At 33.8% G+C, this 25,740-nt stretch overlaps 1 protein-coding gene across 4 annotated transcripts in view; it reads left to right on the top strand.

Moving 5' to 3' along the window:
* Positions 1–25,740, top strand: part of LOC136033602 (huntingtin-interacting protein 1-like) — a 166,042-nt gene that overhangs the window by 59,114 nt on the left and 81,188 nt on the right. For 3 of the 4 annotated variants that reach the window (XM_065714382.1, XM_065714383.1, XM_065714384.1), the window contains 5 exons: positions 5,365–5,498; positions 10,161–10,345; positions 14,728–14,978; positions 18,276–18,568; positions 23,407–24,364. In XM_065714382.1, coding sequence (XP_065570454.1) covers positions 5,365–5,498; positions 10,161–10,345; positions 14,728–14,978; positions 18,276–18,568; positions 23,407–24,364 — 1,821 coding nt within the window. The remainder of the gene's footprint in view (positions 1–5,364; positions 5,499–10,160; positions 10,346–14,727; positions 14,979–18,275; positions 18,569–23,406; positions 24,365–25,740) is intronic. The other variant, XM_065714385.1, reaches the window with a different exon arrangement.

Raw genomic sequence — 25,740 nt, forward strand, 5'->3', positions numbered from 1 at the left:
TTTAAAGTTCCACTGTTTTACGAAAAAAATGCCTATTGTTCTATTTTTTGTTTGTGTTTATGATGGAGAAGCAGTGTGGTCTTCGTCGCTATTTGATTTGGAATTTATTTTGGGACTAGCTAAAGAGCCTATGGGACGACATGCATTCAAAACAAACAAACAAATAAACATAACAACAACAAAAATTGAAAAGAAACTATAATGTATGCTACTTTATGAAGACAAGAGAAAAAAGATCCCCCTCTTACTCCTCTATTTCCTCTTAGTCCGTATTTCCCAGTAATTCAGCAGCATTATGAGCCTTATCAATTTTTTTTCCTAATTGAATACATAGGTTAAAAATCATTAAAGCCTTAAAAATCAGGCCTGAGCAAGGGCATAAGGGTCAAAACATTTTCCTTATGCCTTATTTCAGCAGTAGATCTATAAGGTTTTCATTTTGTAATACAAAGACTGTACAAGGTCATTACAGGTCACTGTACTTCAAGGGGGAAGTTCTAAAACTATTGCGTCAATTGTGTTTTATTGAAAATCATATGTATCATTGTTTGGATGCTGGGGTGCAGGCAGGTGGGGTCCTGCTGCTAGTAAGTAAGTAAGTATGTATATTTTGAATAGTGCGCTTTTGTTCAAACATCGATAACAAATAAAAAATAAATCATTATAATAATCAAGATGATTGAAAAGAAATAATGAAAATCAATCGAATGTTTAATATATAATGATATTAATTTTTTGAAACTCAGCAATTCAACTTTTTTTCTCTTTAATTTTTTTATTTTTCAATGTTTTTCAAAAATTAAAACTTAAAATTAAAACAATGATTTTATTTCATTGCATTTTTTTTTATTTTTCAATGTTATAAATGTAAAAGAATGTTTAAATATAGTTTATTTTCAATAATTTGCAAGTGACACAATAAGCTTTCAAATTTTTAAGGTTAGGGGAGGGGGAGGGAACAAAATCCAAATCGACATTTACTGAAAATTTCAACTTAACAATATTAACCGTTCCTGAGGTATTGCAGCTACGTCCATTAACAATAAGGATGCACATAATGTCTTTAAGTTCAACACCCCCCTCATTACTCTGGATTTTTCAATATTATTCCCTTCCCTAACTGTTCTGGAAATATTGAAGGTGTGTTATTTTGACAACCTAGATGCATATATTGTCTTTTGATTTTGTTTAATATCCCCCATAGCATTACATGAAAGTTTCATCTTAATACCAGTAGCCATTCTTGAGATAAATATAGACGTGCCTAGGTACGCCCTTTTGACAACTTGGACGCACCTAGTGTCTTTTGATTTAGTGCAACGTCTCGTCCATTAATCCTTGAAATTTTTAACTTAATAACTTTCGCCATTCATGGGATATTGCAGATAAGCCCTTTCGGCAACGTGAATGCACTATGCCATTTAGACAAGGAGGATGCAGTAAACTGCTTTGATTTGTTAATAGTTTTAATTATAATAGTACAAATTACACTTGTATTTGTAGTCACATTCACAATCGCAGAAGTTGCAGTCACGGGCTGTTGCGTCTGTCGCAAGTAGTCACAACTGCAAGTAGTCAAAGTAGCAGTCGAATTGTCTTTACATTCGCAGTCGCAAGTGGTTTCAGTCAAGGTTATAAGTTGTCGCAGTTGCAAGTAGTCGTAGTCGCAAGTAGTCAAAGTGGCAAGTTGTCACAGACGTAAATAGTCGAACTTGCAAGCAGTCGTAGTCACGAATAGTCATAGTCACAATCAGAAGTAGCCTTAGTCGATTTCAAGTAATTGTAGTCGCAAATAATCAAAGTCCCTAGTACTCACAATAGCAGATAAAAATAGTTGCAGTTGGAAGTAGTTGTAGTTACGAGTAGTCACATTAGCCGCTGTAAGTAGTTGCAGTTCCGGTCGCAAGTAGTCAAAGTCGCTGTTGCAGTCACAGTATCAGTAGCAATAGGAGTCCTGAAAGTTTTAAGTTAACCTTAGCCACTCCTAAGATATTGCAAATATGCCCTTTTAATAACCTGGATACACATACTGTCTTTTGATTTAGTTTTAACATCCCAATCGATATTCCCTGAAGTTTCATCTTAATGCCCTTAACCTTTTTTGACACGCCCAGGATGAAACATTCCCGTTCTTTGACAATGATTAATTCTGTATGTAAACAATGGGCAAATAGCGTAATTACAATTGTTTCCCCGGGGCTGTGGGGGGCACGGCATCCCCAACGGCATAGTCGTGAGACCTTTTGAGCAAAGTGTCTATTTCGTAGTCTTGATCAGCATTGAGGGGAATATCTAAAAGGGATAAGGAGGCCCGTGGCCCTCCAAGCACTTCTAACCATCCCTTGAAAATTTTAACTTAATACCCTCAGCCATTCCTGGGATATTGCTGGTGCACCCTTTTGACAATCAGCATGCATGTAGTTTTTTTTTTTCATTTTATTCAACATTTCCTGAAAATAGTTAGAAGTAGATATAGTCGGAGTCGCAAGTAGTCATAGTCGCAGTCACTGCCAGTCGTATTTGCAGCCGCAGTAGTAGTAGCAATGGCCCTGAAATTTTCATGCTTTTACCCTTGGCCGTTCCTAAGATATTGCAGAATGCCACTTCAGAGTTTACATAATGTCTTTTTATTTAGTTGAGTGTCCGCCCTCATCATTCTTTGAAATTTTACCTTAACTCCCATAGCTATTTTGGGCACACCCACTATCAAACATTCCCCTTTTTGCAATGATAAATCCTGCATATAAATAAAGGGTAATTTGCATAATTTGCAATACTTTCCCCGTGGGAAATTTTCATCAGTATTGGGGAGGGAATATCTAAAAGGGTAAGGAGGCCCGTGGCCCTCCAAGCACTTCTAACCATCCCTTGAAAATTTTAACTTAATACCCTCAGCCATTCCTGGGATATTGCTGGTGCACCCTTTTGACAATCAGCATGCATGTAGTTTTTTTTCATTTTATTCAACATTTCCTGAAAATAGTTAGAAGTAGATATAGTCGGAGTCGCAAGTAGTCATAGTCGCAGTCACTGCCAGTCGTATTTGCAGCCGCAGTAGTAGTAGCAATGGCCCTGAAATTTTCATGCTTTTACCCTTGGCCGTTCCTAAGATATTGCAGAATGCCACTTCAGAGTTTACATAATGTCTTTTTATTTAGTTGAGTGTCCGCCCTCATCATTCTTTGAAATTTTACCTTAACTCCCATAGCTATTTTGGGCACACCCACTATCAAACATTCCCCTTTTTGCAATGATAAATCCTGCATATAAATAAAGGGTAATTTGCATAATTTGCAATACTTTCCCCGTGGGAAATTTTCATCAGTATTGGGGAGGGAATATCTAAAAGGGTAAGTGGAGGTGAAGTTGGCTGCTTTCTGATCACTTTCGGGTATTCTCCTGCACATGCCCTGATAGTTTCAGCTTCATAGCCTAAGCCATCCCCGAGATATTACGCATATGCCCTTTTGACAGCCAGAATACACGTGTTATGTTTTGATTTTGTTCAATATCCATCTCAAAATTTCCCGAAGTAGTCTGAAATTTTGTGTTTTGATCTTCCTGAAAGTATTTCCAAATAAAAGTAGTTTCAGTCTCAAGCAGTTGAAGTCACAGTCGTCACAAGTCACAGTAATAGTCGCAAGTACTTGCAATTGCAGTCACAGTAGCAGTTGTTATAGCGGCAGCCCTGAACGTTTCCAGTTAATGCCCTCACACGTTTTCAAGATATTGCAGATACGCCTTTTGATCACTTGAATGCATATAGTTTCGTTTGATTTAACTCAGTATACCCCTCAACATTCTCGAAATTTTGCGTCAATACACTTAGCCTTCTCGGACACACCCGGAATTAAGCATTCCCCCATTCCCTAGTGATAAATCCTGTATGTGAAAAAGAGGGCTGTGAGGGAGGGGGCATGGCATCCCCGAAGACATAAACGGTTGTCCTTTTAACAAAAATATTTTTTCAATTTCTATTAGTGTCTAGGGGAGCATCTTAAAGGGTAAGGGGAGTGGAAAGGTTGCCCCCCGATCACTTCGACAGCCCTCTTAACATGCCTTAAAAGTTAGATATTTCTCTTGCGCCTTTTTGACTACCATCCTGCATATTGTGTGCTTTGATTTTGTTCTCCCTCGACATTTTCTGAAAGTTTCACTTTAATGCTAGCAGAAATAAAGTCAAATAATCTTTCAAGCATAAAACTACCATAAATCACCATCGATAAATAGATGAAACCCAAACAAACAAAAATTGCAATAAATAAGCAAGTCAAACTCAAAACGAGCAAAGATTAACATGAGTGGGGTTGACAGCCCCCATGCCTTCTCAAGACCAGAACATAATTTTCACTTCACGAAAAACAAAATACATAAAATATGTTTTTACATTTTTGACTCTAATAAGTAAAAAATCATTTAGACTTCATGGAATAAATATCAGTACGTGTACGTTAAACTGACAAATCCACGGTGTGTAGGGGTTTGAAGCCAGGGCTCTTTAACCAAAGTCCCAAATTTTCTTGAATCTCCGGGTACATCTTGTTCAAGTTATCAAATAATTTTTGCTTTATTACCCCCACCCTCACCCGAAAAACCAGCTAAAATTCCTGTTCCAAGATAATCAAATTTCGTTATTTATCCAATGCAATTTTTGTAATATGTTCAAAAGCTAATGGAGCTTTTTTTTATTTAAGAGCACATTTCTCTAAAGGTGATGGCTACAACTATTCTTTTAAAAAAAGTGAGTGAAAGATCACCATTAAATTCAAATTCACTACTTTCAAATTCACTATTTAAAAATGCTTTTAATTTTGTCTGTTAAAAAAATCACTATTGAACTCAAATTCACTATTGAAAAAGCGCTTCCAATTTTTACGATTAAAAAAATTACTATTAAATTTAAAATCACTACTTTCAAATTCACTATTAATAAAAGTACTTTCAAATTTCACTATTAAAAAAGTTCACTGTAAAAAAATCCCTATTCAATTTAAATTCACTACTTTCAAACTCATTATTAAAAAAGTGCTTTCGATTTTTACTATAAAAAATTACTATTATAAGTCGCTAATAAATTCAAATTCACTACTTTCAAATTCACTTTTGAAAAAAGTTCTATCAATTTTTACCATTAAAAAAAATACTATTAAAAAATAACTATTAAATTCAAATTCGCTACTTTCAAATTCACTATTAAAAAAAGTGCTTTCAATTTTCACTATTGGAAACATTCACTATATAAAAATTGTTTTCAATTTTCACTATTAAAAAAAACCGCTATTAAAAATTCACTATTAAAAAATCACTATAAAATTCAAATTGACTACTTTCTGATTCACTATTAAAAAGTGCTTTCAATTTTAGCTTTACCTTTGGATACATTAGCTGGACATCGAGAAAGATTTAATTCACAATTTGGAAAATTAAAGAAATTCTATGTTAACTCGAGCAACTTGCAATATTTCAAAAATCTTGTACAAGTTCCAACTTTGCCTGAGGTAAGCTTTTTTTTGCTATGTGAGGCTGGTTGGGGATAAATTGTTTCTGTAATTGTTGCTAATCGTTGCAAAAATTTGCTTAATATGCTTCTATATTCTTTGCTTTTATCATTATCTCTTAACCCCTTGACTCACCCTGTGTTTAGTGTGATTCAGATTTTAGACGCTCAGACTTTCTTTGAGCTATGGTTCATAAAATTGATCAAGTAATGGTGGAAATTCTCAATAGTTGTGCCTTATATTCTCACATAGGTCTTTCAGAGGCCACCCTGGTTTTCTCTACATTTGAATTTTGGGAGAGATTAAGCCACCAATGAGCTTGATAGACTCATGCCATTGGATCGACTCACGACTCTTTGGAAAGAACCGAATACCGCAAGATGAAATAACGTTTTCCCTTTGGATCAACTCTTCCCTTTGGATTGACTCTTGACTCTTTGGGAAAGAACTGAATACCGCAAGATGAAATGACGTTTTGCCTTTGGATCAACTCTCGACTCTTTAGGAAAGAACTGAACACCGCGCGATGAAATAACGTTTAGCCTTTGGATCAACTCTTGCCTTTGGATCGACCCTCGACTCTTTAGGAAAGAACTGAATACCGCAAGATGAAATAACGTTTTCCCTTTGGACCAACTCTTGCCTTTGGATCGACCCTCGACTCTTTAGGGAAGAACTGAATACCGCAAGATGAAATAACGTTTTCCCTTTGGATCAACTCTTGCCTTTGGATCGACTCTCGACTCTTTAGGGAAGAACTAAATACCACAGGATGAAATAATGTTTTCCCTTTGGATCAACTCTTGCCTTTGGATCGACTCTCGACTCTTTAGGGAAGAACTAAATACCACAGGATGAAATAATGTTTTCCCTTTGGATCAACTCTTGCCTTTGAATCGACCCTCGACTCTTTAGGAAAGAACTGAACACCGCAAGATGAAACAACGTTTTGCCTTTGGATCGACTCTTGACTCTTTAGGAAAGAACTGAATACCGCAAGATGAAATAACGTTTTCCCTTTGGATCAACTCTTGCCTTTGGATCGACTCTCGACTCTTTAGGGAAGAACTAAATACCACAGGATGAAATAATGTTTTCCCTTTGGATCAACTCTTGCCTTTGAATCGACCCTCGACTCTTTAGGAAAGAACTGAACACCGCAAGATGAAACAACGTTTTGCCTTTGGATCGACTCTTGACTCTTTAGGAAAGAACTGAATACCGCAAAGTGAAATAACGTTTTGCCTTTGGATCGACTTTCGACTCTTTAGTAAAGAACTGAATACCGCAAGATGAAATAATGTTTTGCCTTTGGATCAACTCTTGCCTTTGGATCAACTTTCGACTCTTTAGGAAAGAAATACCGCAAGATGAAATAACTTTTGCCTTTTGATCAACTCTTGTCTTTGGATCGACTCTCGACTCTTTGGGAAAGAACGGAATACAACAAGATATAATAACGTTTTGCCTTTGGATCGACTCTCGACTCTTTACGAAAGGACTGAATACCGCAAGATGAAATGACGTTTTGCCTTTGGATCAACTCTCGACTCTTTAGGAAAGAACTGAATACCGTGAGATGAAATAACGTTTAGCCTTTGAATCAACTATTGCCTTTGGATCGACTCTCGACTCTTTAGGGAAAAACTGAATACCGCAAGATGAAATAACGTTTTGCCTTTGGATCGACTCTTGACTCGTTGGGAAAGAACTGAATACCGCAAGGTGAAATAACGTTTTGCCTTTGGATTGACTCTCGACTCTTTAGAAAAGAACTGAATGCCACAAGATGGAATAACGTTTTGCCTTTGGATCGACTCTCGGCTCTTTATGAAAAAACTGAATATCGCAAGACGAAATAACATTTTGCCTTTGGATCAACTCTTGCCTTTGGATCGCCTTTATAAAAATATTTAGAAACAAAGTCGTATTTGAAGCACATATAAGAAAATAAAAATTAGTTAAGTTTGCGAGGAGGGGGGTTATGAGAATAAATAATATTAACCTATAACGTAATAATGTATTAACGGAATAATGTAGTATCTAAGAACTTCAGTATCAATACTTCAATGCCTCAATATGTCTTCAAGAATTTTTTGCTCTCCTGAAAAGTCGTCGATTTGAATTGTGACGGATAAAAAAGCGTGTTGACACCATCGCATGAATTAATTGTCAGTCTTCAAAAAAAAAAAGAAAATGAAGGACCGATATACTAAAAAGAAATCAAGAACAAGATTTTAGGCAGAAACCCGTTAGAACTTTCAGAATTCAGATATACTCTATGAACTAACATTTTAATGAACTGTTCTTAACCTTCAAAAGAGATTTTTTTTAAAGTTCTATGGCATTTTGAGTGATTGTATTGTCATTTAAAAATATTTTCAAAGTTATATTAATAATCTTTACATAACTGGACTTTTGTGCAAAGATATACTTGAGATTGAGGATGAAATGCACATAAAATATTTCTGCAAAATAAATAAGGAAATAAAATAAATTAAATATAAAAGATGAAAATACCAATTTTCAACAAAAAAAAAAAATTTTGGGGCCTACATGTGTCGTCACTGTTTTAAAATGTTTCTGCTTCAATGCTGGTTTATTTAGTAATTCAATAATCGCTCAAAACGCCATCTGTTTTGAAAATAACGCCCGTTGAACGTAAAGATTTTCTAGCTGAATAAGATACCGGATAACACAAAGTTACCATTCCAACAAAATTAACCTAAAGCAGAAAAAGGAGAAATCTTAAATCTTGTCCTATGGGAAAGCAACTTTTCACAGGGATTATTTGAAATGATTCATCTAGAAATTTTCATGGCGATCATTATGATTTGGCTCATGCGCGATCAGGTAAATAGCCATCATGAAGCTGTAGATAGTTTTTTAGACCACACTGCCTTTCCATATACAATTAAAACAAGAACATGTTAAAAATGAGTAAATTTTTTGATGGGACAGTCAAAAATAAAACTAATTTCAATGCAAAAATAATTATAAAAATCGTAATATTTCGACTTCGTATCTGTAAGCCTTTGTCAACTTAAAAATAAATAAAACAAATAGCCTAAACAAAACATATAAAGGAAAGCATAACGAAAGCTATGCAAAAAACAAAAATAAGAACGAAAAGTCACATTTATACAATATCAAGTGCGGTAAAGCATCAAAGCACAAACAATAAAGCCATATAATATAGCCATATATAGAAGCAATAAAGTCAAAATGTCTGTATATTTGTATTCATTGTACGTCCGAATTATCTTCTGATATGAATATATCTGATAGGATATCAGATCTCCCATTGATAAAGACATCCGTATATGAAGCCGAAATATTCGAACATTTATTATTACTTTCGTACAAAATTTTTTTTTGGTTTATCACTTTCCTGTAAAAAGAAAGTAACTCGCTTTAAATTATTATCTTTTCAATTGCGTCTTGAAACTGACAGATAAATATTAACTGGAAACGCCTTAGAAATAGATCTTGACTGGATTTGGGGTGGGGAAGAAGAAGTACACGGAGCGAGAGAAAAGCTGTGTTTCTGTAGTTCGTTACTAATTAATTAGTCTTAATTAGCAGGCATTGTAAAACAATGCGCTGAAGAATAAGTATTAAGCCAATGTAATTATCCATGTATTAGTAAATAATAAGTTATGTAATAAGCAGTTGTAAAAATGTAATAAGTGACAATGCAATAAGTAAAAAATGTAATAATGTAATAAGCAATGTAATTGTAATAAGTAAGTAGTGTAATAAGTACTAAGCAACTAATTTTTTGATCCTTATAACTCTGGAAAAGCTTGTCAGCCCCAGAAAGTGAGTAGAAAAGCTTATGATTAATTTTTAGTTACATTAAAAGTAAACTTTTGCCGTATAAGCGATGTGTATAAAGAAGTTTTATGCTTACGACAATACTTCCTTATAAGATATATCTGAATGCTGAATCAAAAATATTATGAATGCTCGATATTTGAAGGTTTATTTTTGTCACAGAAAAAAAGATACATCAAAGATACATCAAGTATATATATATATATATATATATATATATATATATATATATATATATATATATATATATATATATATATATATATATATATATATATATATATATATATATATATATATATATATATATATATATATATATATATATATATATATATATATATATATATATATATGTATATATATATGTTAAACCCAGGCTGCTTTTACTATTTAGGAACAAGATTATATTATATTGTCAATACCAAACCCGGAGGTTCTGAGTTCAATAGCCTATTTCTCAATATGAGATTCAATAGGAGACTCTCTCCGGAGGTTACAATAGCCTATTTCTCAAGCTTCATTATGTTCCTGAAGTTTGCTTGTTTCTCACTGTAAGTGAGTCACAACCCTAGTGGTTGCTCTTTGAAGTCTATAGTGTAAGTATTGTGAATATTTGACTAATGCCAGGGTTGCTAATGGGTAATAAAAGAAATCACTAGATTTTAGTGATTTTCTGGTTTATTTAGTAATCGTCTTCAATGATCCAGTGATTTGTGTACAAATGTGGTGATTTTTTTTGTTTAGGTAATATAAAAAATCATTAGAAATAGTGATAAATCACTTGGGATGGATATCCTGGCTAATGCTCTTTTGTATTTATAGAAACCTCCTAATTTTTTGGTGGCGAGTGAACTTTCAAGACATGTGACGCCAGTGGTCGTTGTTCCTGATCCTCCCCAAGAATCAGTTTTAGTTGATTTTGATTCTTCAGTTAGTGAAGCGTCTTTCGATGTCGAGAGAAGTCCACAGAGAAATGGAGCCGAATCGCCCGAACTTCTTGCAGAACGGTAAGCTAACCTAACGGTAAGCTAACTAACGGTAAGCTAACTGTGGTCGTCTCGTGCACACCTTGATCGTGGCAGTGCTGATCAAATTTAGTTAAGGGGCCTCTTAAAGTCGTATTTTCAAGCTTTTTCCGAATGGTACAGACCAAGAAAATGTGTAATATATTTATTAAATACTTATTATTATTTCAATTTCTATTAAATAGTTTATAAAAAATAGTTAAAAAATTGTTTTAGAACACGTATAATTAATTAAACGAATTAAAATAATTAAAAATTAAATATCTATTAAAAAGATATCACATCAAGAAATATTCTTGATTTTAATTAACCCTAACAAATACTTACGGATTTTGCGTAAAGTTTTCTACCGATGATCCACAAACTTCTATTAGTCTTTGAAGTGATAAGTTCATGGATTTACCTGTTATTTAACTCATATTTATACCTGTGCTGTTACTAATTTTGCACTGAATTAGTATTGGAATTCTCTCCATTCTATTCCTCTCTCTTCGCTCGGACTGCTCTGGAAGAGAAGAGAAATCCACGTCCGAATTAAATCCAGATTTATGAATATTTAGTCTGCTGTGTCCCCCTTCTTCTTTGTAGATGTGAAACATAAATTGTGTAAGTTTTTCCATGCATGATGTAATGCATGAAAAATAGAATATACGTCACATTAGCTCTTCACTTCTACTGAAAAACTGATTTTGTTTTACTCCATATGTGATGGTTATACGACAGTTAACCATCACAGATGCCTTTGGCCCAAACAGAGATGTGTCTGGGCAAAATGCGTGTGCCAATTTGCTAATAATAGTCTACAGATCATGTTTTAAGGCCATTGTTGTTGAAGTAACCTCCCAGAACTTAGGGGCAATGGTTGTAAGCTATAACCCGGGATACAAGGTTTTTATGGAAGGGGTGGTCGTATATACTTAAGAGGAGGCTCATTTAATTGGGGATAGAAAGTTCTAGCTCCTTTTTAAGAGTCAAAAGTGATGGAGGGCAACTAGCCCCCTGTCCATGACGTCTTCTTTTCCCCAAACGCTTCTCATTAAAGATTGTGATGTCTGCTGACTGTGTATGTTAAACATTTTTGCAAAATCTTTGCATCTTATGAGAAGCTGGTGTTTTTTCTCCATGTCTAGTCTGTATGTAGCAATTCAGATATGTATATATCTGAAGAGTTATATTAAACGTTATTTTAGAATGTTTGAGCTGCACAACATACTCAAATGAGAGAGTATAATTACTTGATGTGTAATTATAGTTATTACGGCTAAGAGCCTATAATACTTACATGTTATTTAACTTATATTTGTGCCTGTGTTATTACTAATTTTTCACTGAATTAGCATTGGAAGTCTCTTCATTTTAATCCCCTGTCTTCGCTCAGACCGCTCTGGAAGAGAAGAGAAATCCGCGTCCGAATGCAAATCCAGATTTATTAATATTTAGTACGCTGTGTCCTTCTTCTTTGTAGATGCGAAAAATAGCGAGTAAAAACCATTGAAATATAAGCTGTTGATTATTTTGTTTGCAAAATCATGGTTAATATTCTTGGATCTAACTGCCCTGAATGAAGTGGTAAATGAAACTATAAAAGGCGGACATAAATATGGCCTCTGTACTATCATCTATCGTCATTTCTCTTTTAGTTTAATCGTCCCTTCCGAATATCAGGAGATCCCCTTGTCTCAAACGCACTCTGATATGATACCCTTTCTGTATGGGAAGACACAATGGTGTCTAGACCAAATCTCCGCCCATTGAAACCCACTTAGAACCAATTGACGTCTTTTGCTGGTAGGGGAGTTGATTCCTCACGGCCTGAAAACCTGACACTCCCCGTGACCTAGGTGTATAATCAATAGAATTTGGTTGTATACCATCTCCAAGCGCCAGGGAGAGATCAGTTTGTTGTTCTGAACCAAATACAAGCAAGTAAGCAATTTCCTTTTGAAACTGTGATTTTTTCCTTTCTGTGCTGAATTATCAACAGTAATTTCAATTACTCAAGGGGTACTTCAGACTTATTTCTAGGTGGTTTGCTGTAAATACTAATGTTTAGACTCTTTGGGATTGGCTCTCAACGTTCTTTTCAGTACAGCCTAAAGGGTAACATCCGTCTCAGTAAAGCAAAATATCCAGAATAATTTTCAAAATGTATGAGGAGTATAAATACTTGAAACACCTTGAAGATCTATTTTAGTCCATTCTGACCTAAACTTATTATGAGACCAGACGCGAAGGCTTCACCGGAATCCAAAAAAATTCTTGTGATTAACTTATGTATATCGTGATCATATGCGAGCTTTTAGGTAAACCGGAATCAGGAGATATTCCCTCCTCTGTCAGATTTTTGAAATGTGTCGTTAGGCTCGACATAGTTTCGTCAGTTCATCGTCTGGTTTCTTTCGCCAATATGGCACAGGAACAGCTAGAAATGCTTACTTCATGATGCTGCCACTAGGTCTTCTCAGGACATGATCCAGCCAACTGCTCTGTTTGAATATCTCAGAATTGTAGCAGTGGCGGCATCCATCATTATCTGAGGTTCTGTCAGAGTACCTGTCAGGTTGACCTCGCTAATCTGGCACAGGAACAGCTAGAAGTACTTGCTTGATGATGCTGCCATTGGGTCTTCTCAGGACATAGCCCAACCAACTGCTCTGTTTGAAGATCTCAGAATTGCAGCAGTGGCGGCATCCATCATTATCTGAGGTTCTGTCAGAGCACCTGTTAGGTTGCCCTCGCTAATCTGGCGCAGGAACAGCTAGAAGTACTTGCTTGATGATGCTGTCATTGGGTCTTCTCAGGACATAGCCCAACCAACTGCTCTGTTTGAAGATCTCAGAATTGCAGCAGTGGCGGCATCCATCATTATCTGAGATTCTGTCAGAGTACCTTACTCTAACGATTTTTCGTTGACAGCGGTGGACATAAACTTCAATATCTTGGAGGTGAGACGCCTGCAATGGCCAACATATAAGAGGCAACACATATTTGACAACATATAAGAGAATGAACCTGTCAGCTGCTTTGTGAAAACAAACTTTAATCTTCATGCTGGTGAGATAAGATATTTATTTTAAAAAATTACCATCATGAGCGCGGAAGGGCTGAATTAAAAACAAGACAAATACAGAAGTATAGAAAATAATGAAAACTAAAAGATTGATAAAAAATGTCAAAATTTAAATTTTCAGAATGAAAATCCATTCATTAGTCACTATTTAAACTGGGATTGGTGATAACATGTTAAGAACATAAAAACAAATAAAACTCAGTATAACAAAAAAAAATCAAATCTAATTTTTAAATTAAGTTTAATCAGGAATAATCAAGAGGGGCATTAAAAAAGGAAGGGGAAAAAAATCAAGCGAAAAAATATAATTGGTTGTTTCTCCAATTCCGATGGTGTTTTAAGAGGAATTTTTTAGGAATAGTTTTAAAAGGGTGCTAAAGAGGGATTTTATTTATTTGGGTGTTAAATCAGCGCAGTAAAGGAGATCTCTAGGCATATAGAAGATTGTAATTTAAGGAGAAATAGATTAATAAATATGCTATTGAAACGTAGTTTAGGTTAGCTAACATGAGGATTCAGAAAAGAGTGTTCCAGACAAAAGTAGCTTCTAGTCAGCAGTTTCAGTCACGTTTTTTAGTTTCCCTACCTGGTATGACCTCCTCTTTTGAATTAGCTTGGCCAGTAAGATGGTACAATCAAAGGTGGTAATCTTTCCTCAAGCTGTAGATAGGTATATTGGAATCCATTTCAGAGTTTTTAGCAGACTTTCGCGAGAATTAGTTTGTATCAGGTTGAATTTCAAATTCAATTTGACTAATTATTTTCATAATTTTGACTAATTATACTACCAGCTATGACGTGTATCGCATCTTCTACTTGCACTCTGACTCGTACTTCTGGTTGCAATCTGGCTCGTACTTCTACCTCTTTTTGACTTGTAGACTATTTTTATGAGGTCACAGAGCTCAGCTGTTTGACGTGCGAGCATGTAATCTAGATGGTGGTTGTGTTAGCTAGAAAAATTAGTGACGTGCATGAAATATATCGATATAGTGCTATAACTGTTGTGACTATCTGGAAAACTGGACCGTAAATTTAGAAAACTTTAAGGTGAAACCAATCAAGATAAATCCTGATTGGTTCGGTGAACGTCTAAGAAGGGTAAATCCTACCAATCTCCAACCAGGCTTGTATCCATTGGTCGAGCCAGATTTTCCATTCTAGTTTCCTATGCAATACCACATTTTGACGTGCTCTTATACATCTTTCAGTATTTTCTATGAATAAATTTTAGTGTAGGTTTTAGTTTTTATGCTAATATAGTATCAGTTTTTATAATTATTATATTTTTCAGCGATCGGTATATTGAGCAACTCTTATACCAGATAGAACAGTTGACTGAGGAACTGCAGAGGGTCAAATCTGACTATCGTCGATACCTCGAAGAATACCTTGAAAGAATCCATGAACTAGAAAGCGTAGTATCTGATCGTGATCGTGAGCTTAATAGAGAAAGAGAGGCAAAGGTGGATATGATACGACAGCTTGAAGATGGCACTAAGATCGCTGAAGCTGAAACAATTCAAAGGATACAAAACGCAGAAGGTAGAATTCTTAGGATTGACCAACACTTTCAAACTTTCTTTTTGCTTTGTGACGCAATGTCCAATCTAGTCATTATTTAATTTCCTTTGATAAATACAATTTATGAAACAGAATTTAATTAAATAAGTTTTAGTAATGACTTATATTGTTAACAACCTTATGCCAGATTATTATGTTTTTGTGACTCCTTAGAGATACCTCAACTAGTGCTCAGAAAATTTATTCAGTTTTATAAAAGTCTTCCTTTTTTTAATTTTATAAAAGTTTATAAAAGTGCGTGTTGTTAAGGGTGAGTGCTCCAACAAAAACCTCAGGCTTTTCACTTCACAAAAGTTTCACCGTCAAATCAAAAGGTAAAAGTTACTGACGACCAAGATACCTCTTCCTTTCAGATGATTATTAATTAGTATTTTTTTTTTTGTAACTCGCTGTATAATACGTAGGCGCAGCTTACGTATTGTACAGCGAGTACATGCATATTGTACTGCGCCTAAATAGTGGCGCAGCACAAAAAAATAAAAAATAAAAAACAACAAATCTAAAAGTAACAAAAATTAATTACTAACAACGATAAATCACTCATAACAAAATAAAATCAGATAAGACTATGATTTGGAAAGACTATGATTATGCACATTATGTTGACTTTTTGGTTAATTTATGATACAGGACAAAAATCATATAGAAAAAAAATTATACCATTTGATTCCGCATCAAATTTTCTTTCCAAATGTAATAATCACTACGGTCGTAATTGTGCTCCAGCTTCCCCCCCCCCTCCCTTAATAGGGTCAGACATAGCCATATGCTATATGCAAATGGTTGCAGGTGTTGTGGATTTGTACGTTGGTCCTTATTTCTCAACAAAAGTTGGTTCGAATTGTAAAATAAAGCCAGTTATAAAAAGGAACCATACAAATTTGAAGAACTTAAGAAAAATGTACAAATGCAAGAAATTAAAAATGTGAAAGAACTTTATAATTCACGGTATTGGATGAAATAAAGTACGAAAAAAATAAATATATCATTTGGTTCCCCATTCAATGCTCAGAAAGGTCATAAAAACACTAACTTTGGATATAGCCTATGCCTATATCTAGCACCATTTTTTTTTGGGGGGGGGGGTTGTGACGCAATTTCAATGGCAGTTATTACTATATTTGTAAAAACAAAGTGAGAATTAAATGTTATGTTTCTTCCTTTCTCGTTTTTTATTTCTCTCCGATAGCATAAATTAGTTGAATTTTCTCTTACAAAAAAAAAAAAATTAATAATTACCCGGTTTCAACACACAGTTTTTTATCATTAAAGATAAAGCATTAATGTCTGCTCCTATTGGTTGACTTAATAAAATAATAGAAATAGATAAAATATAGAAATAGATAAAATATAATAAAATAATAGAAATAGATAAAATATAGATAAAATATAGAAATAGATAAAATATAATAAAATAATAGAAATAGATAGAAATTTCTATTTAATTGTATAGAAATTTAGCAAAAGTTATACAATTTTGACGCCATTTAAGCTGCTGATTAGATCAATTTCATGGGAGAGTCCTCCGCCTTTGGCCGGTATAAATTTCTTGAGGGGTGCTGGAAAGATTGATTTAATTTTCGTTTCTAATGGTTTGATTAAGCTTGGAAGGCGAGACAAATTTGGAGCCTAAGTCTATTTCATTTAAGAAATTGGGCCCTTCTGAAATATTTTTTATTTAAAAAGCGTGTAAAATCATTATATACATTTAAACATATAAAACGTATTAAACATACATAAGCATATAAAAAATATTATAACCATATAAAGTGCAAATCTTTGGTGAAGGCTTTATCTTGAATTCTTCGCTTTTTTTCATAGCAAAGATGTCAGTGTCAGGTCATCAGGCACTCTACTATTAGTTAAACAATTTCTTACACATATTTAGAATATTTTTCTTTTTTTATTACAAATCTTAAAAAAAAATCTTGATAAAACAAAATATAGAAAAAAACAGTTATTCTTTTTTTTTACAAAACTTTTTCGGCAGAAGTGTCAGAAAGAGAGCAAGCTGAAGGAACTCCCCTTAAGGGGGAACTATAAAAGATCATTGGAGACTAAAAAAGTAAATTATAGATACTGCTTTGTAATACCAACAGCAGTTTCTTGCGATATCAGTCGTTATCAAAATAACGTGACTATTTTATTTTAAAAATCAGTACATTAGAGTGATTAATAATAAATTATTTTGAATCCTCTTTCACCATAAAGAAGGAGGAGTAAATTATACTCAATGGAAAAAAATAAACAAAACAACTGAAACATATAACTCTGGCAAATACACAGAACAACTGTCCTGTGGTTATAAAAAGACCAACGAAATACAAAGACATATAAACAGTGGTCTCGGCGTTATGGATAGGGGGTACCGGGTTTGAGTCCCTCTTCCCTGAAAAATTTCTTCAACTCGTAAATTGTCCGTTAAAATGCCGGTAAGAAGACTGTTTATCTTAAAAACAACAATCAAACTAAACAGCGTTCTCGGTGCTAGTACTTATCAGAACAACCATATAACGGGGTGCAATTGAAACAGTTGTATTCAGGGGAAGACACCAGCTTTGAACCCCTCTCCCCGAAAAATCTCTCCGACTCGTAAATTGGCCATTAAAATGCAGGTAAAGAGACTGTTTAGACTAAAAACAACTAAAGAATATTTGTGTGGCTCGTTAATTAATATTAAACTTCACGAGGAAGTTTGGGACAAAGTCCACGGGAGTTAAAGTCTTTCTTCTCCATTCTTTTACCCCTCCCCCCCCCCGAAAAAGAATCCTGGAGACGGCTGAGGTAGTGGGCCCAAATTCAAACGTAACTATCTATACGAAGTCATTATATCTGTCGGACTAAACTTTGAAATAATTTTAAACTTTTTATACTACTATCGAGATAGATACAACAAATGTTTATTAAATATAAAAGTCTAATATCCTGCATATCATTAGCATTCAGATACGGGGGCAAACTTGACAGAAAAAGATGAAATGTTTTAAATTCATTGTATATTGTCTTCAATGTAGGGACTTTAATATAAAGAAATATTTCTTTGAATTTATAAAAGCAATTGAATGGTGTTCCGTGTTTTCTTTTCAAATTGGTTTGGAAACGTGACAAAAATTTTCTGTTTTTTTTAGACTTTTTCTACCTTATCATGTATAATGTTTTATCAAATGGTTTAATAGTGCTTTTTTTATAGAATTTGGTGTTCTAGAATGTTTTGTTAGTTTTATTTTCATTTGTTTATAATGTAACTACGTTTTAAAGGAAAAGCCAAAAACTTGGAAGACAAATTTATCAAATTAAAAGACGTTTATCAAAAGCTGCGTGAAGAGCACATCAGCCTTCTGCGACAGAAAGCGGATGTTGAAAAGCATTGTGCATTGCAGAAAGCTCAGCTGACTGAAAAAGAAAATCTTAAAGAGGAGGTGAAAGCGAAGAAAGCAGAATTGGAAAATTTAGCAAAGACCCTTGAAGAAGTAATGGGTGAATTAGAGTCGAGAAAATCTGATATAGCTACACTCGAAGTGGAAAAGAAAAATATGGAAGAGACAATAAAAGTAAGTGGGCTATGGGCAAAGGTAGTAGGTCCAGGGAAAACTGGCGGAGGAAATATTTATATTGCCAGAGACTTTATTTTTTCACTAGCGGGGCTAATCGCAAGAGCCAATCGTTACCCCAATTGTAGTGGGTGTTTTGCCTGGTGTTTAGTTGGAGGGGAGGAATCCAATATATTCTCAAGATTTTATGTATTCTCCCCCATAACTTCCCAAAAAATTGGTCTACCCAAGGTTTGATTAAGAAAATAAAGTATTTTAAAGTCTCCCTTCTCACTCAATATATTTTTTACAGGCTAAAATGAATACAGGTGGCGTACAAATAATATGATCCTTAATGTCTGCATTGTTTTTGTTGTTTTTTTTTCTTACGGAGGGCAAAGGTATGATAAAATTTCGCTTTGTCGTGGAAGCTAAGATGGAAATAAAGAAACAATCATGCTATAGGTAATTATTGAATAATGAAATAATAAATCGTTAAATTAAATTGGGTAAATAAGTTAAAAAACAAAACAAGTAGATTAAAATAAATAAATTTTATTTATTATAATAAATAAATAATAAATAATTATTAAGTTTGATAATAAATTGAATTAAATGAATAAAAAATAAATTAGATACTAAGTTATTGAATAATGAGCCATGATAAAAAATAAATCTTATAAAAAAATAAAATGAGTTACACAAACAAATAAGAATAATAAATATTAAATAGTGAAATAAATGAGTTACAAAAAATAATAATAAATAATGAGCAATAAAAAAAAACTATTGAATTTATATTTGAGCTGAAAAATATTCAAAACGAAATTACGTTGAGTAAAGTAAATTAACTTAGTTGACCTTTAAAATTGGGCCATTCAGCTCCCTACTTCCAAGCAAGGAAAAGATAGCCCTGATGTTTTCAGTTTCGTCAGGCTCTGGCGATCTAATAATTCCTTAAGATGTCGGAAAAAGCTCTCCTCAGATCTCTCTCCCCCACTTGCAATCCTCTCCCCTACTGAATATACAACTTGGCTCAATACGTCTAAAGAACCTTCAATTTCCCCATCTTCCGCCTATCTCAGGCTTCTCTCCAAACTTTCTTGCTCATTTTCTTCCATTATTTTCTACTGAAATGACTTTTACACCTTAGGAGACACATACTCTTCTTCTTTCCTATTTTCTACTGCCCTACTCTTACCCATTATCCTACTTTCCTTTTCGTTTGTCTCCACCTTTTTTTCTCTAAATTTAATTCTATCCTTGCTTTAATTGGTATATGATCAGGTATGGGGTTCTTGAAACAATAAAGATCGGGCACCAGGCAATAAGTGTCTTGTCTAGTTAGGTTACCGAGGCCAGAACATAACAGGTATTGTAATAGATTATAATATAGTAATTTTGCAGAAAAATCGGCTTTGTGTGCTTTTTTTACCTCCTTCCGCTTCCTCCGCGATTTTTGTGTAGAGAGGTGGGGTATTTTTTGGAAAACATATTTATTTGCCATTATATAGCTATTAATTTACGTAACCAACATTTTTGCTAGCAAGTTTTTACGTTATTTTGTTCTGTGTGTAGGTGGAGGTGGAAGGTGTGGGAATGATTGAAAATCACCTCCTCACTTTCAGGTTCCGATTTCTCTACGAATAAATTGTTCAAATATGTGTAGTATTGAAACATTTTGAGTATCCACCGTTCTGTTGTTTTTTTTTTTTTTTTTTTTTTTTTTGCATATTGACGCCTTTAATTACCTTTCATTACTTTCCCCATTTTTGTCTGTAATTTGAAATTGTTAAAACAGAGTTCAAGCGTCTGAGCTGCACGATGTGCAGCTCAGATGCTTATTGACACTTATAATTAATTGACGCTCAGACGCTTATTAATTAATTGTGCAGCCTAATGGATAAGAAAAAACACAAGTTTTCAAATGAAACTAAAGACACGAGGGGTATAATTAAGACATGGTTCCCGTCCCCTCAATCCTCCTCTTAATGGTACATTTTGTTCTCCTAAGAGCATTCTAAATGGCAAAAAGGTGTTATCGCTTTTTGCTAGAAAATAAGTAGATCGCTCTTAGTACTGGATCCATCTACCGAAAAGTGTTTTGGTATGTTCTTTTTGGGGAGGAGATGCATTTGAAATTTCATTTATCTCCATAAAAATGGGTATTAGTGGAAACACCAACGCTAACTAATTAACTATTCTGGTACCTACTCTGTAGCGCACGTCATAGATAGGGCACTAATAAATTAAATTTATGTTAGATTAAGCCCTTTTTGATATCTAATCGATACGATGATCACTGGGAAAAAAAACACCCATTGGTGACTTGGGAAAAATATTAAATATTTATATGGAAAGCCAGGATGATCTTTGGATAATCTTTGTAATAATAATCAACATTTCCTCCGCTTTTTCTGATATGTTCACTGGCTGAATGTATTCATCGCTTTGTGTTTCCTTGTTTGTTTCATTGTTAGTTTGAGCCAGTATAGTATTTTTTCTGGTTTTTATCCATGTTTCCTTTTTTTTCCACTGATGATGGCCTAATAGAAGCCAATGCCAAAATATTTTGTGCTTTTTTTACTTTTTTTTTGTTATGTCTAGATACTAAGGTCTTAGGAAAAACTTTTAACTTTCTAGTACGGCTCAGTCGTCCTAGGTGAATGGTTAGCGAGCTAAACTCGAAATCCTGAGGTTGGGGGTTTGAGTCCTGGTGTTGCTGGTTATTTGGTTTAGAATGGGGGTAGATGCTGTGATTCTGTAAGCTCCGTGGGAGTTGACCCAGCTCTAAATGGGGGACCTGGAGAAATCTTGGGAAAAAAAAACAGGAAGTGTCGGATTATTTGCCCCGAACTACGCAATGCACTCCTGACCGAAGGCAGAAAATCAGGTGATCGGTACCTGTCCTACGCAGACCATTGGTCAGCATGCGAAAAAGATTTTTTAAAGCCTATTTTGAGGCAATTCGTATTTTTGTATGAAAAATATTTTACATTTTTGTTTTAAGTTTAGTTCTGACTTTAAGTTTTTAAACAAGTCTTGTGACGCCTCTGGTCTGTTTTATAAGAGTCTTCATCTATCGGATTTTGCGTAAATGATGTTACTATGCCTTTTTAGGTAATTCTCTTTATTTGGGCTTTTTTCCGTACGCTCTATTTTTTAAAGGCCACTTACAATGAGATCTTGCTGATACCGAGATTTAACTAGCGCTAAAATTGAGCCAATCAGAAAATTGTATGAAAAATCTGATTGGCTCCATTAACAGTAGCTAAATCTCAGTACTAGCGAAATCTCATCGTGAATGGACCTTAAAGCGTTCGTGCAAATATGACATTAGCGAAATACTCATTGAAAAAATCCTCTTCGCAAGTAGATTCTAAGACCACGCTGACTATACATACATAATATACGGTAAGACGAAGCTTGGGACCATTATTGACTGGCCGCAAAATGCCCTCGTGGCTGAAAGCAAATTGCCCTCGTGGTTGTTTTTTTTTTTGAAAAATTGTCTTTTTGAATCCTTTTTTTTTCCTTCTCTTTTTTTTTGTAAAAAAAATGTTTATGTATCAATGTATCTTTGCCAGGGGGTGCCAATTCACGAAAATGTAGGGAGGGAGATTTTTTTCAATTTCTTTTCAAAATGAAGATGCAGAAAAGGGTTTCTCTCTAAATCTAGAGGGAGGGAGTAATTTTGCTTTTTCTCGATGAAGACACCAAAAAAAGAAAGGATTTTTCAAGAACTAAGCAAATAGGAGATCTAGAGGAAGATAATTGCAGCACCCCTTGGAACTAAACAAACTATTATCGAATAATAAGTTATCAAATAATGAAATAATAAATTCTTAAAATAAATTAGAAATATAAACTAAAAATGAGTAGATTAAAATAAATAAATGAAAAGATAATAAAAAATAGAAGAAGATAATTGCAGCACCCCTTGGAACTAAACAAACTATTATCGAATAATAAGTTATCAAATAATGAAATAGTAAATTCTTAAAATAAATTAGAAATATAAACTAAAAATGAGTAGATTAAAATAAATAAATGAAAAGATAACAAAAAATAGATGAAGATAATTGCAGCACCCCTTAGAACAAAACAAACTATTATCGAATTATAAGTTATCAAATAATGAAATAATAAATTCTTAAAATAAATTAGAAATATAAACTAAAAATGAGTTAGAGGAAGATAATTGCAGCACCCCTTGGAACTAAACAAACTATTATCGGATAATAAGTTATCAAATAATGAAATAATAAATTCTTAAAATAAATTAGAAATATAAATTAAAAATGAGTAGATTAAAATAATTAAAACGAAAGAAAACTGAAGAATAAATTAAGTTAAATAATAAATTGAATTAACTGAATTAAAAAATTGCTGAAAAAATATTTTTTTTTATTTAATTATAAATATATGCTCCCTTACCCCCAATGCCCCTGGTCTGTGTTTGTATACAAGAGCAGAGCATAGATTCATATAAGTAGGTTCTAGGACAATATTGGTGTTGTGAATGATGCATGAAATACGTTATAAATGAATGAACCAATGAATTGTTGTTGCTTTGTCGTTGTGCTTCTCCAATCACAGTGCAGACGCAACGCTTCAATGTGAAAGAGGCTTTGTCTTTAGCCTGCTCTATAGTTTTGCAAAGTTTTTGCTAACTTATTCTATCGCTTTTTATCGGCTTTGGAAGAAAAGATGCATGATGTAGTTACTAATATTAGCCAGCTTTAAACTAAAATCATTCAAAACGATTTTGAAAAACACTATATTTCTGCATTATTCTCTGAAAACAGATAATTGACATTTCTGATTTCTTTCTAACTTATTCTATCGCTTTTTTATAGGTTTTGGAAGAAAAAATGCATGATATAGTTACTAATAGTAGCCAGCTTCAGACTAACATCACTCAAATTGAGGCTGAAAAATCTGAAGTTTCTGCTTTAGTTTCTGAAATGAAAACAAAAAATCAAGATTTGTTAAAGAGAATTGATTCTTTGGAAGAAGACCTGAAAGTAAAAGATAAAGATACCTCTTCCTTGTTATCGTTTAAAGATGACTTACTGAAAGACAAGAATGAAATTGATAAGCAATTGTCTGAAGAAAGAGGGAAAAGCTTGGAGATGACTAAAAAAATTGAAAGTTTAGAACAAGAACTAAAAGAAAAAGTAACCGAGGCATCTACTTTTCTTACTAATAATGAGAGGTTGCATGTAGAGGTGGCAGAACTTAAGGTATGCATGGAGAATTTAGAAGCCCGAAAAAATGATTTGGAGGGTGAATTAATGGATAGCATCAACTGCCTCCATAGTACAGATAAACTTCGTACTGATCTGGAAAGGGAGGTAGAGAAACTAACAGTTAACACGAAAGCGCTTTTAGAACAAAAGACTAAATTAGCAGAAGAGCTCGATATTTCTCGCTCGGAATTCGATGAAGTTCGGAATATGATGCGGAGCTTGCAGTCAAGCTTGTATGAAAAGCTTGAAGAGAGGAAGCAGCTTATCGACACTCGAGAGAGGCTTGAATGTGAGTTGACTCATAGTAAAGAGGAGCTTCTTAAAGAACGTTCCTTGCGTTCAGAGGTTGAAAAGAGGGTGGTAACACTAACTGGTGATTTACAGGAATTACAGGTTGGAAAGGATGCGATTTTTGAAGAGAAAAGTTCATTGTCAACAGCTTTGGAAGAAGAGAAAAGACTGAAAGCTTTGACGATACAACAGATGGAAGAAGAAAAAGAAGAGCAGATGAAAAGGAATGAAAATTTAGAAAAAAATAATGTTGAGCTCTTGAAAAAATTGTATGGTAAGACTTTTATTTCAAAATAGTTAGCTTAAAGTTAAATATTTATTATGAATATAATATCCTTCCATAATTAGTATGGAAAAGATGTATATACTGCTGTTCCAGATTATTTTAAAAATAAACAATAATCAGCCAACAATTAATAAGCAAGTACTAGTCAAAAAACAATTAGTAATAATTGTGAAGCAGGGTCAAATCCATTTACCATTTGCAATAAATAAGTGCAAGTAATAGAATAGCTTAATTAAAAGGATGAATTAGACACTTAATTTTAAATACGATAATCAGCGTTGAAGAAAGCAATTAAGTATCAATCAGCTTTGGACTTCGGATTTTATTTTTTAGTCTTTTTATTTATTTTTTTTTAGATTTTTTTATTTTTATTTTTTAATATTTTTAGTCTTGACCACTATGAAAATAAGATTTTAATCCAACGACTCGTGGTAACGAGCTGCAAGTAAAGAATGACTCGGCCCAAAGATAACCGAAACTCTAAAAAATGGAAATTTTGATAAAGATTGGTACATCAAAAGTAATGGCTGGATTACTCATCATAAGCTACGAGCCTGAGAGAAAATTTACCTGAAATTGGAAAAGGAGGGAAACTACCTCAAAAATTTAATTGTTATGAAAATCATACTATCATATCCAGCATATCAGAGAACCTTACTGTCAAGTTTTCAAGCTCCTATCTACAAAAATGTGGAATTTTGTATTTGTTTGCCGGAAGAAAGGTCACGGATGTGTGTTTATTTGGTTTTGTTTTTTACACGGTGGAAATTCTGTGCGAAGGGAAGTTTCCCGGAGAAATTTTCTAGAGGAAAATTTACACGGTGAAGTGGTGGGTGTTTCCTCGCATGATTTAAAAAACGGTCATAAATTAAATGAAAAATAAGTTTTGAGCTTAAAACGAACAGAAAATTAATCCGTATATGAGGGGGACTGTCCCTTCCTCCACCCTCACTCTTCACGCTGTTTGAATTTTATCACAATTCTTAAGAAACACTGCTCAAATACACCGTTCAATTTGAATAAGAATGACACGATTGTTGAATTGGATGAAACGACCCTTGAAGTCGAATGAGAAGTATTTTTAAAGAACTTAAAGACTTTGGTGTAAATAGTGAGGGCTGAGGATGAAAGCTTGCCCATCATATACGGAATGACATCTGTTCATGCTAAGTTTTAATGTTGCTCCTTACTTTGAGTTGAAAAAACTTGCTTTTTAGTTTAATTTAATATGCAAATTTGGTGCAAAAGAAGGGCGAATTCTGATTAAGCCAAAAGTACAGTTTTTCTCATTTTTCTTAGAATGACGAATTTCGAAATTTCTCGAAATTTCAATAAATGATGGAGTAGAAAATAATTTTTTTTGT

Source organism: Artemia franciscana, chromosome 12 (assembly GCF_032884065.1).
Source record: "Artemia franciscana chromosome 12, ASM3288406v1, whole genome shotgun sequence".
In the NCBI taxonomy this organism is placed as follows: Eukaryota; Metazoa; Arthropoda; class Branchiopoda; order Anostraca; family Artemiidae; genus Artemia; species Artemia franciscana.